The sequence below is a fragment of the Anas platyrhynchos genome, chromosome 1 (assembly GCF_047663525.1).
Source record: "Anas platyrhynchos isolate ZD024472 breed Pekin duck chromosome 1, IASCAAS_PekinDuck_T2T, whole genome shotgun sequence".
In the NCBI taxonomy this organism is placed as follows: domain Eukaryota; kingdom Metazoa; phylum Chordata; class Aves; order Anseriformes; family Anatidae; genus Anas; species Anas platyrhynchos.
Window position 1 is genome coordinate 37,458,114 of NC_092587.1, and position 17,636 is coordinate 37,475,749.

Here is a 17,636-nt window from a genome sequence, read left to right on the forward strand (position 1 = left end):
CAACAACAAAAGGCACACATGAGCACTGCAAATTGAACTGGTATCCAAAGGTGTCAGCCTATTAGCCAGGTGAGCAACACTTGATGTTTTTGCCACTGAATTTATGTGGTCTGTAAGGAAGTTTCCACCTTTATTAAGCTGGAGAGAAGTTGACATAACGAGGCCTTTTCTCATACGCACATGCTGCAGCTGGGTTTACAAAAGCACAAGGTTAAATGAGAGGTCTCAAGGCTGTTTATACCAAAACAAAACAAGACAAAATGTGATGCTTCATAAGTGGTGGGCACCGCAGAGCTGCTGGTGGTGTCTGAGGCAAGGCTGGCGAGCATAACCAACACCTGCCTGCAACTTTTCGCGATTTTTAGTGGAGGTGAGGCTCTGCGGGGGAAATTGAGACTCTTTGGGGCTTGCTATTAGCGACCAGCTCCGTCTCCTGGGTGCTTCAGTGCCACAACACGCTTTGTTTACCGCAACCCCACGGCTTCAGGGAGCGGCCGTCACCCTGACCACTGTCGCGAGGGGTTACGAGGGACGACAAAAAAAAAGACCCGGGCTCTCTGCCTCTTTTTTCGCCTCAGCCGCCGGAGCCGCAGGCGTCCCCCGCGGGCTCCTGAGGCGGCGCGGCCGTTGCCCCGCGGCCATTAGAGGGCGCTGGGAGAGGCGGGCAGGGCAGGGCGGCCAAAATGGCGGCGCGGGGCAGCGGGCGCGGCCGGGTCCCGTAGCGCCGCCGGTTCCCCGCCCGCCGCGGGCCGTGAGCGGAGCGGGCGCGGCTGGCGGTGCGTGGGGGGAGCCGGGGCGGCGGCTGGGGGGGGGGCTGCGGGGCCGCTCGGGGCTCGGAAAACAGAAAAAGAAAAGAAAAAAGAAGGGGAGGGGGTGAGGCGAGCTCCACGGGGAAGGGGGGGGGGGGGGAGGAGGGCGGCGGGGATGGCGGCGAGGGGGGCGCGGAGCCGCCGCCGCCGCCGCCGCGTCCCGGGGCCGCCTCCCGCCCGCCGTGAGTCAGCGGCTCCCACCCCCCGCCGTGCCTCGGTCATGCTCAGGCATGTCGGGCGGCGGCGGGCGGCGGAGCTAAGCCCCGGCTTGCCTGCGCTCGGCGGCGCTATTTAAAGCCCGGCCCAGCCCGGCTCGGAACCGCACGGCTCGGCCCGCTTCGGCTGAGCCGAGGGCGGTGAGGTGAGAGGGGGAGCGGAGCGGAGCGCGCAGCCCGGCCGCCATTTGGTGGCGGTGTGGTGGTGGTGGGGGGGGGGGTGTGAGGGGGAGCGGGGCTGCAGCGCCGCGTTACACGTGTCGGGGCTGTGCCTCCCTTCGCTGCAGGCAGATGTGCAACACCAAGATGTCCGCCCTCACGGATGGCGCCGCTGTCACCGCCTCGGAGCAGGAGGCCCTGGTCAGTACCCGGGGGGGCTGGGGCTTTCTGTCAGGAAACGCGGTGGAGGTGGGCGCCCCTCCGCCTCGGAGCCGGGAAAGCAGAGCTGGAGGTGGTGCCTCAGGTCTAGGCGCTGTTCCCTGCACACCCGTGGCGTTCAGGCTGCTCGTTTTACGCCTCGCATTGCCCGCTTTGGTCTCCACAAGGATTCTGTGGCGAGATGGTGCCTAAGCTGTGGAAGGCGATCCGCTGTGCGGGACGGGCAGGGTTAGGGCAGTGCTCTCGGTACAGCTGTTGGTTGTTTTCTTTTGAATTGGGCATTTTCGCTTTCTGTTGTACTGGACTTCATCAGGAAGCTTTAGCAGGAGTCTTAGTTTGTGTTTGTGGCCTCGCATATTCGGGCGTTGTCGCAGCACGGTGACAGGCAGCCCTGGCTGTGTGCTTGTGCGAGGGTGCAAGCAGCACACGGGTTTGTTACACATCGCTGTCTGGATGGTGACAGCCTAACTCGCTTCATTTTTGTAGAAGGTTAAAGCCTAAAAGCATACACTGATAGCAGAACTTAAAAAAAATCCAAATAGCAAAACAACAGGGTGTTCAGAGGGGTTTTTGTTTATCTGTGTGTTTTTTTTTTTTTTTCTTTTTTTTTAAAGTTACAGTAGGATGCTACCCAGTGTGCTGTCAGACCTGCACGGGAGCACAGCCCTGCAGTTGCTGGGGAGGGAGGGAGGGCTTTGCTAACCTCATCTCAGCTCGCAGATCAGTTGTGGATTCAGGGGACTGAAACTGCCCTGCATTCCTATCCTGAGCTGTATTTCCTAGTCTGATAAGTTAGTGTTTGCTTCTTTTATGAAACATGCCTTTATTTACATGCTGTAAATGGCTGTAGCATTTAGGAAGGGAGTGAATAGCAATGAAATGTTGCCTATATTTGTTTTTAAGTATGATTCTTGCAACTTATCTCTTACTAATGCACTTAAACGTACTGCTAGCTGTAACGCGTATTTGAAATGGAGTATAGGAAAGCTTTCCCTACTTCCTTAAGCATTTGTTCCTTGCCTTGTATCTTACTCATGTTTTCCTGCAAGAAAGAAATTATAAAAACATCTTATTATAGCTAAGTATTAGTCAGTTCTTAGAATGGTTGTGCTATTGTTCTAGGGGTGGAAGTAATGCTGTACCCGCAACCATCAGACAGTGGTTACACAAGCATTTTGTTTGCAGTTGTGACATCCCCTGCAGCTTGTTCTCATCTCCTGCATTGTACTGGCACAGCTGTTCGTGGAACAATGCAAAAAAAAGGCAGAGGAGGGATAGGAACATTTCCTCCCTCTGCCTCAGACCGCTGGCTGTTCATAGACTGGCTGCAGAAATAGCTGCTGGCACAGCATGTGGGCGGGAGGGCAGAGGGCAGTGTAGAAGTAGGATCGATTGAAATACAATGGGAAGGACAGGGTCTGTTTGTCCCAACTAAGAAAAGACTAAAGGGTAGAGCCAGCTGGCCAGTGTGAAGCCATAGATAGCCCCATAAACTGTCACAGGAGCCAGAGTTCTGCTTTGTCTCTTGCACTCTGGACCTGACAGTGATAAAGGTCTTAAGTTTAACTTTGCAAAGCCAAAAAGTTGGGAGTGGATAGATTATCACTTAGTTGTGTCTTTTCTTACATGAGGTTAACATGGACAGAGGAAGCTAATCTGTATAAATAATGCTTTGTTTGGTGAACAGTTGCTGCAAACTGTTTTTCTTTCTTCATCTCCACATAGGTGAAACCAAAGCCACTGTTGTTGAAGCTATTGAAGCTAGCTGGTGCGGAAAAAGACACTTTTACTATGAAGGAGGTGAGAACTTTTTATTCAATGAAGGTAGATGACAGTAAATACAGGGAGATTCTTCTGTTGTGGGTTAATGGGAAGCAGTGAGGTTCACAAAAGGTGATGAGACAGGATATTTTTTGCAAGTTTCTTACTAAACAAAGGCTTTTGTCTGCCCTTAGAATAACATAGTACTGGGGGAATAATAAAAAAAAAACAAAAAAAAAAACTCAAAGGGAGTTTTAATCAATTAGTGTGAGAGGAATAAATCTCAGTTAACTTAATGTTTCCTCGTGTATTTGAACTTGAAATAGCAAAACCTGTGTGTGTGCTAATGTCTGTGTATGTGATTTCTTTTGCAGGTAATATTCTATCTTGGACAATACATTATGTCTAAACAATTATATGATGAAAAAGAGCAACACATTGTGCACTGTGCAAATGATCTCCTTGGGGATTTATTTGGAGTAACAAGCTTTTCAGTAAAAGAACACAGGTAAAATTGAATTCTTTTCTGAGGGTCTGATTGTGAAATAAATAGTGGAGAACGTAATTCATATGGCCTTTTATTATTTCTTTATATCTTGAAAGATGGTAAGCTCTTTCTTATGATTACTTTTCACCTGATCTGGTCTTTTTCTGTGAAGTAATGTCTGTGTCTATAACCAAGAAATCTCAAAAAGTTCCACAAACTTGAAAGGGTTACAGTAGCCTCAAACCATCCCAAGGTGAAACGGGAAAATTCTCAGCTGTTAAGTAACAGCTACAAAGGGATTGCAATAACAGTTGAGACGAGACTTTTGACTTGCTGGCAATGCAGGTATACAAGTTAAGAGTGGAAAACTGTAGTATGTAGTCACAATATGTTCTTCTATTCAGAAATCATACCTTACTTCCGCACAAAGCTTTGGTATTTTAACATTTCTTTTGAATCGATTGTTGAGCTGCAGAGTCTGTATGTAGAGTTTTCTGAATCCTAACATAAGTCACAGTTATACTGTAAGTTTGGTTGCTTTGCAAGACAAATTGTCAGAAGTTCCAGAAAGAGTAATTTTGAATCATTGTTAGAGGTAGAAATAGATGCTGATTTGTTAAGAGCTTGTTGTGAAAAGGATTATGACTCTTCCCCCAGAATTTTCTGACTCTGAATGAATTGAAAAAAATAATACTCTTTCAGCTCTTGAGACAGATAAAATCTCTTCCCTTTCTTCAGAAAGGAAGTAGGGATCTGCTTGCTTTGAGGAGCAAAACAACAATGCTGAAAAAAACTTCAAGTTAGAATAACTGTTTTCTACATTTGTCATAGAAACTGGCTCGCTTTTGTGGGCAGTCTCCAGTTACCACACTAAAAGTTAATGCTAACACCACCAGCTCTCCAGCTAAACATGCAACATACGTATGAATTCTGCAACCTAACTTGCAACATCTCTTTTCTTTATCCCCATCGAAGGAGGGTGTATTCGATGATTTGCAGAAACCTGGTAGCAATCAATCAACAAGGTAAGCCAGTTTGGGAAATAGGAGTGGGGAAAATACAACTGATGTTAATGCATCTTGCATGTAGCGACCAGAACACATCTGTCTCTCAATAATTAGCTGTTTGACTTCACATGTTAGTGTCTGGAGTGGTCGCAAATAGTGGTGAATTAAAGCACAGTGCTGTGTTTCTTCTGGAAACAAAACTGATTCTGAACAGCATTTGGGTAATTTTGTGGGACTTGTACGGAACAAACATAATCAAAACTTGAATATAAACAAGACTCAATTGAAAAATTGCTTGTGTTTCTTACAGATAAAGCTGCTTACGTTGTTGAAGGCTTTAATACCAAAAATGAGCTGCTTGAACTTGTGCCAACAAGGAAATAAGTTCAAATGCTTTCTCTTTCTGTTTGTTTTTTGAAAAACTGAATCTGACATGTTTAAAACTGGTTACACTCAGATACACTGGCAACACTGAGTCCTCTTTAAGAGGTCTACAAACTTTTAAAGAAATGATAACTCTGCTCTAGTATAAAATGCTCAATATAGCTGTAATTTTTGACCGATGTAAGGAGTAAACCAGAAGTTAAATAATGGTTGCTGTTTTGTAAGTTAGTTTCTGAATCCATACTGAGATACCCTTTGGTCTTGATTCTTTCTGAAGGTACGTGTCTTTTGGAGGGCTGTCTTCATTACCCCTTATTGTTATGCTAGCAATCTTAAACCTACCTGTTTTTTGTTTTTTTTTCTTGGAAGATAATTGATAAATTCAGCATCCATCTGGTTGTCAGGAGATATAATTAACAATACTCAATTTTGCTTCTATGGAATGTCTCTTGAATTTAATGTTCCCATGAGATGATAATTAGTAAAATATACTCTATAGAAGTATAAAAATATTTCCATGTATATTATTTCATATCTGCACAATCACAGCTAATGCACAACTTTCATTTGGAGGCATTTATAATAGAATTCAGACATACTTGGCTATTGAGATTCCTTCCTTCTCCCTGTTTTCCCACTTTCATAATATTACAGCGGCACTGCTGCTCAAGCTTGGAGCAAGGGAGCAGTGTTGCATTTTCAGTTGTCAAAGAACGTCTGGTTTGTAAGTTCTGTTCAGAACTTTGTAAATGCTGTGTGCAGTTGACTTCTGTTACTTTTGCTGTAATATTTTTGAGCTTGAAGTTGACTTTTCCCCCTGTTCTAAAGTGTGGTTTTGTTTTGTTTTCAGACTGCACGCTTGCTGACACACCTGAGGTTGACGCCAGATTTCAGCTTGAGAAGGAAAATGTTTTGAAGGTAATCTTTCAATTTTTTACGTTCTGAGATGTAAATTCAGTTTCATTTCCATAGTGTCCATGCAGTTAGAGTAATTTTAGCCTTGTACCAAATTCATATTTGGGCTTTTTCATTACTTCTGTTAATCAGGAATCCATGCAAGAGTTAGAAGAGAAGCAGACTTCATCAAACGTGACTCCCCGACCAACATCATCATCTAGGAGGAGAACTCACAGCGAATCCGGTATGTGCAGATCTACGATGCGGAGCTTTCCATGTCACGGACACTTAGGAAAAAATACTTTCTGTTACCTCACTGACTTGGAAAGATGCTAACAAACACTATCTATGTTCCTCTGCATATCTAAAACAAAATGTTCAATCTGGAAGAAGTACGGGATTGCTTGCACTGCTCCAGTGTCGTTTTATGGTTCGGATTTCTAGAACTGTTAGCAAGATGATAGAACAATTTGTTCCAGGGATCTGTTCAACATGTTCACATTAGCAGGACATAATCCGTTGTGCTGTCTTCACGATGAGAACTTTTTGTACTGATGTAGTCAAAGGCATTTCCAGTCCCTCTGTAGATAGCCACAACATTTTACATTTTGTTTGCACTCTGAAAGCAGTTTTCACTGGATTTCAGTTGGTGATACAGATGTGAAAGGTCCAACACTAACGATGGATGATTTTGGATGTTTTTCAAGCACTTTGTAAAAAAAAAAAAAGTCTGGCCACTTAAGCATTTTGTTTGTCCCCAGTTCCTCCTTATTGTGGTTATTAAGAAATCACTGGCAAATACGTTTTCAAAGTATGGACTGTTTCTTCTGAGAATTGGCAAATAAGTTGGTCAGCATAAACCTGTGTAACATTCAGTTGCTCAATGGATGCGTTCTCTGTGCAGTTCAACTTTAACACTATTTCAGATTCCTTATGGTAGTTTGTTTCTTTGCTCACTTTTATTACCTCATGACTTGACACCTGTACTTACCTGGGCAGTGATAACCTTCTGTCATTGCATAGATACTTTTTTTTTCTTTTTTTTTTTTTTTCAGTTGCTTGGGAACATTTTAAAGTTCCTCAGCATTTATGTAGTTTTTTTTTTTCTATGTTCATCATAGGCCACTGTTTTTATTAGCCAGTCGGAAAACTGTGCTGTTTTGCTGAGCAGTTTGCACTAAATTAAAAGAACATTTAATGTTGTAACAAAAACTGGTGAAGGGATGAAAAGCTGCAGTTAAGCATCATAACCTGTAATATTTAGGCATGACCCAGAGCACGTAAGGTCCTGTGTTGTGCTTACTTATTGTAGGTTTGATTATTAACTCGTGTCTTTGCATCCATTTATTAGTCTGTTACAACCTTAAAAGTTCTTTTAATATAGTGTTTTTATATACACTTTTTTTCTAATTTATAGGAAATCTTCCTTTTAAGCCACTATTCTTGTTAAATTATGATGGTAGCGGCTCCTATTGGAGCCGCTTATATAGTGTATAGAAACCTTGTGGTGGTACAGTATCAGTACAGCATGGAGCCATGGCAACTAAATGAGGACAACGATGGACAGGAGCAACCCTTGGGCCTTGGGGGCACCAAATGTGGTGGGGCTCTCAGGGCGGAAAAAGAAAAGAGAGGGGCTGAGCCAAGAAGCACCAAGGGAAAGTAAGAGAAGTCTCAAAGTATGTACAAGTGTTTTGTTCTCTTTTCTTTTACGATGAAAAAGATGTCAAGGCTTGGAGACTGGTGGATTGTCCGTGTGTTTTGCAAGGCCAGGGCAAAGCTGGGCAATGCAGGGTGTACGCAGAGGGCGCCTGTAGGGGGCAGCAGGCCCTTACTGAGGTCTGTTGAACCACGTTGTCAGTCCTCCTGGGGAACTTTCACTCCACTGCACATACATACCGACTTTGCAATGCCTTTTTAAGAAAATTGTTTGATATCAAACACACCAAAAGGCAGTGGAGGTGAATTTTGACTTACCTACCCCTAAAATGCTGTCCCCCTACTGCTTATGCTGCCCTAGATTGTTGTATCAAAGCATGATACATTTAAAAAGCATTGCTTTTTGGCCTTCAAACTAGGCATACATAACAAGCACAGCTTAAAGCAATGTTTTCATGGTTCAATTTTTACACTGTGTGTTAGCCTTGAAGATTTTCTTGCTCATGTGTTGTCAAAATCGTTCACATAACGTTGAAATTTTTGAAACAAAACGAGTAAATACAATCGCATATAGTACAGCTGTTAATTGATGGATTTTCTGGGATATCTGAAACTTGAACCTGAACGTGCCTTGCCTAGCTCGAGGTCCTTCTTACACATTTGACCTGGGATCTCTGTCCAAATTCTGGGATGGGCTAGCAAGCCCCCTGAAAGTGTTTTTCTGTCATACGACTGTAGGGGGAGCTCCTACAATTAAAATCTGAACTATTCCTCAAAGTTAGGAGGGATTAATGTGTGTCATGTGTGAATTGGGGTAAAAATTCTTCAAAATTTGCAATTACTTTATTTCCTGCATGCGGAGACTGCCAGTTACAAGCTGTACAGGTGGGAGAAGTGGGGAAAGGCAGTCTCTGAATTGTTGTTTTCAGGAATGTTTCTCAGTGTGACTGTCTTTTTCTTTCATTTGTTTTTGGTGCCTTTTTCTATAAAATAATACTGGATAGCTTTATTCTTCTTCAATTGCTACATAAATATATTGTATTTTAAGCTGCTGTTAAGAACATTCAAAACTGCACATTGTATAGATATTTTTGGAGTAATAAAAATTCTTGAATGTGCCCAGAAGAAAATCCTTCAGATGATCCGCACGCTGACAGAAGAAAACGACACAAGTCAGACAGCATTTCGTTGACATTTGATGAAAGTCTCTCATGGTGTGTAGTCAGTGGGCTGTGCCGTGAAAGAAGCAATAGCAGTGATTCAACAGATTCTCTTTCCATTCCTGTAAGTCAAAACTTTTTTTTTTTGCATTTACCAGTTTTTTAAGATCTAAGATTTTTAAGTTTACTAAGCTGTAATCAATTTGTCTCATAAGTGCTGTTCCATCTAACAGTGGCTATTCTTATTTCTACCATAGCTAATTAAACTGGATAGTTGTTTGACCCTTGTTTCCTTTCTTTTTCATTCAGGATCTCGATGCCAGTTCACTAAGTGAAAACTCCGATTGGTTTGACCATAGTTCTGTTTCAGACCAGTTCAGTGTAGAGTTTGAAGTTGAATCTATTTATTCAGAAGACTATAGCCATAATGAAGAAGGACAGGAGCTCACAGATGAAGATGATGAGGTACTTTTTCTTTGACCAGGGGGTGACAGATCTAAGGAAAATTAAAGAAAATTATGTTGAAATTCCAACAAGAAGCAGCTGTAATTCTTCAGGAGTGCTCCATAACAAATTGCATTCAGTCATTGATTAAAACAAGTTACGTTCTTTGCAGTTGGGTCATCACTATATACCCATCAGAACAGTGCCAGTGCATTCCACAGGCTCTCACGCAGGCTGGTGGTAAAAGTTTGTCTGGTAAACTTTGCTCACGAGCTATTCATGGCATTCTGTGTACCTGAGTCTATTCTTATGTAATTACAGAAGCGTTACTTGGACATGTGTTGAGCTTTTGACAACAGTTTTCATTGATAATGAAACTTTACTAGTAAATCTTTGCAAAGTGATATTTCTAAGTCATTTGCTTCTATTAGTACAGATGTTTCGTAGAAATACACTGAAATATAATCGTAGAAATTTTCATAGGAGGCAAAAAGACAGTTTTAAAATAGTTACTGCCATCTTTTTTGAGAGATTGAGCTATGTGGAATGTCAGGAGGGAAGCAGATCTCTGTTTCTGTTAGTTTTCTGATACTTAAGAGCTAAATTAGCTCCTGAAAAGATCAGGTAAGTACCAAAGGTGGAATCGGACAGGGATATACATGATTGTAATTCATGACAGGGGAGGAGTGGGACTGTCAGTACTGATTTAGAGTGGGTTGGAGTGCAGCAGAGAGGTTGGAGGAAGAAAGGATTGAGGGTGTGCCTCTGCCTTCAGCAGCAGAGGAGCCTAGAACTGGACACAGTATTCAGGTGTGGCCCCACCCCTGTTGAGCAGAAGGGAAGGAACCCCTCTACTCTGGAAGGCGGTTCCTTCTATCTGTATAGTCTTCTTGTCAAACGACACGTTCCAAGTGTGAACACATTCCCCACGCCACCCCCTATCAGCTAACCATCAGATTTTGTAGAGTTGCTTGGTAGCTTCTAGCTTTTTAACGTAAACAGAGCAGTACTTTTAATTTAATTTAATTAAAAATGATCTATCAGAAAAAATATTTTTAATTGAATTCAAAACCAGTTATATCAGTACTTTTTTTTTCTTTTTAAATTTAAATTAGGTTTATCAGCTGACCATTTATCAGGATGAAGATAGTGATGCTGATTCATTCAATGAAGATCCAGAGATTTCTCTAGCTGTAAGTAAAGCCTTGACTGGCAAAACATCATAAGTTGGGCAAACTGACAGTACGTCAAGGAATATAGAAGAACTCAGTCGTTACCTGTGACTTTTAAAAAATACAGTTGCCTTTTATTTCTCACATGCATGAGGATTCCAAGCCAGTAGCTTAATTACTGAACGTGTGACCACTAATGAACATGGGTATTTTAAAAAATGTTTTTAGTGAGTCTCCTGAGCCATTAAAAATGATACTAATTTACAGTTTCACAAAATGGGGAAAAAAAAACAAAACAAGAGAACCAAAAAAAAAAAAAAGAAAACCTAGTAAGTTCACATATATTTAAAAAAAAAAAGTCTATTTTCTTCTTATATAGACTTCTCATAGTTCATAATATCTGGTTTTACTGTCCAGTCTGAATAAACAAGTCTGTAGCATAGAGAAGAAATTCAGGGTATTGGAGCAACAGATAAAGACATGGGAAAAAAAAAAAAGACATGATAAAAAAATGCTAAAAGCTGGTGGTTTTAATAAAAGATTCATAGTTTAAAATCTTTAAATTAGTTAAAGGCTTATACATTTTTTTTAGTTTATTTTTTTAATAAAATATTTATAGTTGCTTTTCATTGTAGAAGCTTGAGTACAGCTGTTTTACAAAGCCACCTGAAATGTTTGTCCCTTGGTGGTCTGTAGGACTTGAGGGACTTGACTCTAGGTGTGAAACACGGGGCTAACCATACATACATAGTGCTGCTTATGGATGGAAAAAAAAAATGTTTAGGAATTAAAGTTAGTCTCAAACTTCTGATGTCTCTGATGCTATTTGGGACTTGAACCAAAAAGCGTCCTGAAAGGCGTTCTAAATACGTAGTGTTTGGGTTTGTTCTGCCACCCCACCCCTGCCACATACGTTATTTCTAAGGAGGGTACTCCTCCTTAAAAATGAAGTGTTTTTAATGAGATGGTGTCTGTTTCTAGTATAGTGTACGGAGTAAGCTCTGACACAGTGATGCAACTCTTCCTAAATGGCTGGTTGCTTTCTGTGCTGTGTAATTCCCATTCTGCTGTGTCAGAGTGCCCTCACCCGGCCGTTTTGCAGACCAGCAGTTTGGCTTTCACCAGGTTAAAGTCTTGACTAGTTTCTAGTTCAGAAGTTTGTCATTGAAACTGACGGGAACAGTGTCCATTTATCAGAAGGAAGTTCTCTGTGAAGACTTTATAGTCTAGTTTATTCAGTTTTGTCTAAAACTAATAAACCGTTATTATTCCACTTCTATTTTCTTTTTACAAATCTACTGCAAGAAGGAATAAAATCAGAGAGTCTTAACAAAAATGAGGCTATTTTAACCCAGGACAGTACAATGGTCAGACACCCAGTGGAAGTTTTAAACGATAAACAGGTTGATAGTTCAAGATCACTGGTATTTTGGCAGTAATAAATTCTTTATAATCTCTGTGTACTTCAGTTGTAAGCATTCCAAGTAGCTTAAGCTGTTTAAACCTTTAATTTACTCAAGGATTATTGGAAGTGTCCTGAATGCAGTGAAATGAATCCTCCGCTTCCACGGCATTGCCACAGATGCTGGGCCCTTCGAGAGGACTGGCTTCCTGATGAAAAGAATGAGAAATTGGCAGCGAGCAAATTAGAAAGTTCTTTCCACCTAGAATCTGAAGAAGGTTTTGATGTACCTGACTGTAAGAAAGTGAAAATGACTGAAGACAAAGAACCACCCGTGGAGGAGAATGAAGAGAAAGCAGTACAAATATCCGAGTCCCAGGAAAGTGAAGATTATTCTCAGCCATCTACGTCTAGCAGCATGTTTTGCAGCAGTCAGGAGGACTACAAGGAGCCCGAGAAGAGAGAAATGCCAGGCAAAGAGGAAGGCGTGGAGTCCAGTCTGCCTGTTAGCAGCATAGAGCCCTGCGTCATATGCCAGAGTAGACCGAAAAATGGGTGCATAGTACATGGCAAAACGGGACACCTCATGTCGTGCTTCACGTGCGCAAGGAAGCTGAAGAAGAGGAACAAACCGTGCCCGGTGTGCAGACAGCCTATCCAGATGATCGTACTGACTTACTTTGGTTAAACCGTGTTGAGTGAAAAGCGGCAGAAGGAACATTATAAACTGGTACCATAATTAAGAGAGTAAGAAACTATTTTTATATACTTATTGGCAGATTGATATTTTGGGTGTCTTTGCCTTTGGTAAGAAAAATCGTTATTGAAATAAATGCACTGGAATTGTTAAGTTTAGCCTAATGCTCGTTAGTCCACTTGGATATTGTAAGCCCCTCTCAATAGAAGTGACCAATTCCTACCAGGTACTGTTTGCCTTCCCAAGTGTTTTACCGCACACAGAAGTTAGCAAGATTTGTATTACTGGATTGATCACACATTAAAAATCCAAGCTCCGTAATTAACAGAGGAAAGACATTTTGAAGAATGCATTTCAAGTCGGTTCCTCCTGTTACAAAGAAAGGGAATTCTCTACATTCCACTACCTGTTGCCTGGTGAAGACACCAGGCAGAATAAGAACCCTCAGAATAAGTCAATAAAATAACAAGATAGAGCCTTGTCTCCCACGTTCCCAAAAATTGAGATTCTCCAAAAGGGAGATTTTTTTTGTATACATATCGGGAAATAGGGGCAGTTGTGGTAGAAAATAACATCTAAAAATTTGCGAACAGAAAAGGGTACTGTGTCTTTTGTTTAGGATATGTCCTGAGAAGAAGTCATTGACCAGTTAGGCTTACAATTACCTCTTAAATATTCTGAGAAACAGACCTCTAAAATGTTGTGTGGTTTGGTGGTCTGTACTATCCTGGTTTCTTTAGCAGAGTGTGAGAGGTGCGAACAGGCAAGGTAAATGAAGGAGAACTTACATTAAAAGGCAGGCAAATAGGTGATATTGGGCAATGTTTAAATTTTCTCTGCACTTGTTTTTGACTTCAGTAGCGTGGCACACAGCTTGATCGCTCTGTTCGCTTGAATAAAAATAGTGGGGAAAAAAATATAAAAAATCCACCTCCATCTGCAGAAACAAATGAGCTGTGTAGTTCTGTTTCACACTGTTTGGTTTTGTTCGTTTGTTTTTAAGTTTAAGCAGTCTTTCTGACTTGGGCTGTTTTTATCTGTACCATAAGCATTTTGAAAATCTCTTGCAAGGTGTTTGGTTGAATGAATGTTTGTCTGAGTTGGATCTGTTCTTACTGCTTTTAGCTTGTCTCCTCCCTGTACTTTGCCAAAACCTGTGTGAAATTTACCAGTTCCTTATTAAGAAGTCCAGTAACATAGTTCTGTGGTGCATTCAGAGGGGGTAATGTGCATATTTTTGTATGGTCGGATTCTAAAGATGTAGCTAGCTTACTCATCTGAGCTGATCTTCAGATGGAGACTTTCTGTAGCAGCGGGTTGTATTTATTTCTTCCGGAGCTACATTACCAGAGAGCTTGTGTGTTCTCAGCAGCTTGTTGTTTGCTCACCTAGTTGAGCTAATATTTGAAAGCTGCTACTAAAAGATACTGATATCTCTGAAGCATTTTTTTTTTTGTAGTTCATTGTAACTAAACAAACCCCCTAAGACGTCCTGTGTTTCTTCAAAGGAAGAGTTGTCCACACGCAGGTGTCTTGTTCTTGCAAGTTGTGAAGTGGCAGCTGCTGGTTGGAAGCTGCTGAAGCTGTTACAGGCTTCGGTCAGCAGGAGCCTTTCAGCTGGGTTTAGGCAGTCTTTCAGCCTGAGGTGGAAGAGTCGTTTCAGCAGATAGTGAACATTTTCGGGTAGCAGTGCTCTAAATACATAATTACCTGCCTTAATTGGCATTGCTTTCTATTTATTTTCTGTATTTTTATTTGATAAACTGAAGTGCAGTACTGCTTGCAGAGGCTGTGCCATTGCACCTGCAGGTCAGAACTGAGCGGTGGTCAGATGGGTCCGGAGTGTGCAGTTAACAGAGTTATAAACCTGTACATTCAGGGGGAGCACGGATAAACTGGGCAGTGTGCTTAAAATCTTCCTCCCTTCCATTGTCTGGTATGTCTGAGGCTTTGTTTGTTTGATCCTTCCCTACAGTCACTGTAAGGGCTGTGTCACTGCAGTTGTGGGGAGCGCCCAGTTCCTGCTGGGACCAATGGTGCCGTCCTGGTCTTCCCTCCCCTTTTAAGTGCTCTCCATATGTTTAAAAAAAATAAATGAGATGCTTCAGCTCTCAAAGATGCTTGTATGGTCCCAGCAGCGATCTTGCTGTTCGCAAGCGCTCAGCTATGAAATTTGCCTTCAGAACCAATCCCACTGAAGCTTTCTGCTTTGGCATAAAGTAAAATGAAAGCATTTAACACAACAATTTTCTCCTTGTATGCTAAAAAATTTTACATCCTCAGCGCGTCTTCTGTAGGGCAGGGTAGCCCTGGAAATGGCCTCTACTCCATGCAATGCCAAGGAAACAGGTGCGTTTGGTGCCTGCTTCCTTGGCCAATCTACTGTGTCAGAGCGATGTGTTTTAAAATTATATTTTCTGGCCTAATATTATTTTTAACACCCAGTAAGTTTGTTTGTTCTTGAGCTTTGTTTTTTGTGTACAAGAAATTTGCGCCTTTGCCTTGTGCTGCGGACCAAGACATGGGCTGAGAACAGGGGTTTTATCCAAAATGCTCAAATCCTGAGGCTCGTCTCTGGGCAGCCGCCCTGAATGCGGGCTGTGACACCAAGAAGGGGATAATGGTGAGCAGCCTTTGCTTGCTGCCCTGTTCTTTTTGGCCCGTCCTTGGGTAGCGGTGCAAAGGTTGACCTTTATTCTTACGTGGTGAGGTGTATTTAATATTGTATGCGTTTTAATTTATTGCAGTTTGTAAATATTCTTGTGCTTGTAGTTAGTGTTTTGAGCTTTAATTTATTGAATTAGCCTTTTGGTACACGTGCAGATAAACCAATATGCGTGCTGAGTGAAGCGCAGTTCCGAGGAGCCAGTTCAAGCAATGGTAGCATTAAAAACAAAGGTCGGCCAAGCTGTATTCAGGCTAAGAGCAACACAGGAAGACTTACGTCGTCGACTTTTCTCCTTCCCTTAATACAACTCGTGTGTTGAAACTGTACGGCAGGTATTAGAGGTGGAAGCTGATGCTGCAGTAGCACGGTGGAAATCCATTGGTGGTGCTTTCTGTTGGAATGCTTTGCCCTCCCCAAACACTGCTCCCGCGTGGTGTCACCGCTGGGGGTCACCGTATGAATGATGTGATGCGACGAGAGGCTTCCCAGTCAACATCTACACCGGGTGGAAAACTCTCTCCGTTGGTCAGGAGGCTGAAGGAAAGGCCGGATGCTTGGAAAATTTGGAAGTACACAATGTCTGTCATTGTCACAGTCTATTTCTTTGCGCACTTCAGGTCGACGGTGTTTAGGTGCAAATACTGCAAGGACTCGCATTTGTACAAGAAAATCACTTTTGGCTAAAATACAGCCTTATCACTTCACCCAAGAAGGCCAAGTGCGAAGTGGAGATCCCACGAGAGGTGCCACAACCGCTCTGTTTCAGCATCTGACACTTCCCCAAAATGCTAGGACTGTTGAGTGTTAAAACAATTGAGAAAGTTCACGTAAAATTAATTACATTACAAGCCTGTTGCCTTCATCTTTTAAAAAAGCCTTGTCGGGGTGAAGCCGGTCGTGGGGCTGCTGCTTGTGCTGCATACCCACTCTGCAAGGACTGTCGGCGGAGCGCACCCACCCCGCGTTGTGTCTGGAGGACGTCCACGCCGTGCTGCATTGCACAAGAAGCTTTGGTGCCCCTTCAGTGAGGCGTCTGATTCAGGAACGGGTAAACACACTACAAAACTGAATTGAGGGGGTGTTCTATTTATTTCTAGCAGTCTAGTTCAGTTATATCACCGTGTTCCATTTTCTGTTATTTTGTTTAAATGTCATTGTGTGAAATTTCTGTATGGGTATGAAAAAACAGGGAAGACTTTGGGCACATTTTTTTCCAGTGAAACAAGGGGAAAAAAACAGTTCCTCATTGCAGAAAGCATCAGCAAGAATAATTTTCAGAAAACCATGCTCTTACAGGAGAGAGAGTGGTGTATCTTTATTTTTTGGGTTACTTAGTTTAAAGTTTGAGCAAGCAAAAGATTAAAAAAAATAATAATAATTCAACCAATCCCCAAGTGTGGGCTTAAGGTTTTTTTTTTTTTTTTTTTAACAATAGACTGAACTTGCTGAAAAGGAAAAATTGTTGCTTTCAACTAATGTGTACGTGCTTGTATTTACCACAGCCACACTCAACATTTGAATGCATCGCTGTCAGACCCTATTGTATGTGTAGAAGTTGTGGGTTACATTCAGGCGTTCTCTCCCCTTTTAGTAGATGTTGCTTTAAGTTAACAGCCTGACTTTCAAGGGGCAGGTTTTCCTTTTTTTTTTTTTTTTTTCTTTTGTGTTAAATTGAGGCAGTCAGTGTGAAGATTACGTAACACCTAAAGTGTTAATGTAAAGCAGAGTCTTACTTTGTTGTCTGACTGTGTGGAGTTGGAATTGCTCTTCAATAGAGAGTTTAATAGTGAAGTTCATTAACTACGCAATTTTGCCACACACTTCTGGTGACTTGTGTGTCCCTTGTGGCTAACCAGGGCACGTCCTGCTGCGTCCAGTAACCATTCACGTGCAGCTGCCCACTCACATTGCACAGCGCAGTTACCTTTTATGAGAATTTTCTTGTGTACTGCATTTGTGTTTTGATTTTCAGTTTTTCTGAGAAAATTAACTATGATGTCTAAGAGCTTTAAATAAAGATGTGTTTATATGCTCCTTAGTGTTTTGTTTTTTTTTTCTTGTTGATTTTTTTCTTTTAAGTTCTCCTACTTGATTTTCAGACAGCCTCTTAATTCTGTGAAACAACACTGCAGCTTCCTTCTCCCCTGCCTGGTAGCATGGAGTCACCTCTCACGTTCCTGCTTTTAGAATATTTTGAACTTCAGGGCTCTCTGTCTCTTTCTGCTATATGTGATGGTATCGGAACCAAGCCTCCCTGGAGGGAGTGGTGGATAATTGGTTACTGCTCTGACTGGTAAACACTCCACAGCATTTAAAAGGAGGGAAAAAAGGTAGATAATTGAAATGGATGAGATCTAACAAACAAAGACAATGACAAAATGCTATCTTATGTACATTCTGTATGTAATGAGATGCTATTCTGAAGCTGCACTGGTGTTTCAGTACCAGAAGTGTATTCACACTTAGCCTGAGCCCAATGGCCGAGCTGGTGTGTCT

The 17,636-nt window shown here is 42.1% G+C and overlaps 1 protein-coding gene across 9 annotated transcripts; it reads left to right on the plus strand.

The window, feature by feature from the left end:
* Positions 1 to 320: 320 nt before the first annotated feature.
* On the plus strand, positions 321 to 17,174 carry MDM2 (MDM2 proto-oncogene). 9 transcript variants are annotated; one of them, XR_005262838.2, is made up of 12 exons: positions 618 to 776; positions 1,312 to 1,384; positions 3,128 to 3,202; positions 3,538 to 3,671; positions 4,626 to 4,675; positions 5,892 to 5,959; positions 6,089 to 6,182; positions 8,721 to 8,881; positions 9,067 to 9,222; positions 10,317 to 10,394; positions 11,894 to 12,522; positions 15,296 to 17,174. XR_005262838.2 is itself a non-coding variant. In XM_038173274.2 (11 exons), the coding sequence occupies exons 2-11, from the start codon at positions 1,316 to 1,318 to the stop codon at positions 12,461 to 12,463; spliced, it is 1,455 nt and encodes a 484-aa protein (XP_038029202.1). In that variant the 5' UTR covers positions 321 to 370; positions 1,312 to 1,315; the 3' UTR covers positions 12,464 to 17,174. The 9 variants fall into 9 exon arrangements, 8 of the variants coding, with proteins under 8 accessions (XP_038029202.1, XP_038029198.1, XP_038029218.1 ...); XM_038173274.2 differs by lacking the exon at positions 618 to 776 and adding an exon at positions 321 to 370 and having other exon boundaries at positions 11,894 to 17,174; XM_038173270.2 differs by having other exon boundaries at positions 11,894 to 17,174.
* Positions 17,175 to 17,636: the final 462 nt, after the last annotated feature.

Bases quoted from the DNA above. Each gene is read 5' to 3' on its own strand.
- MDM2 (XM_038173274.2), top strand. From the start codon at position 1,316: ATGTGCAACACCAAGATGTCCGCCCTCACGGATGGCGCCGCTGTCACC. The intron at 3,672-4,625 runs GTAAAATTGAAT...TCCCCATCGAAG, and splicing joins TTTTCAGTAAAAGAACACAG to GAGGGTGTATTCGATGATTT. The intron at 10,395-11,893 runs GTAAGTAAAGCC...AATTTACTCAAG, and splicing joins ATCCAGAGATTTCTCTAGCT to GATTATTGGAAGTGTCCTGA.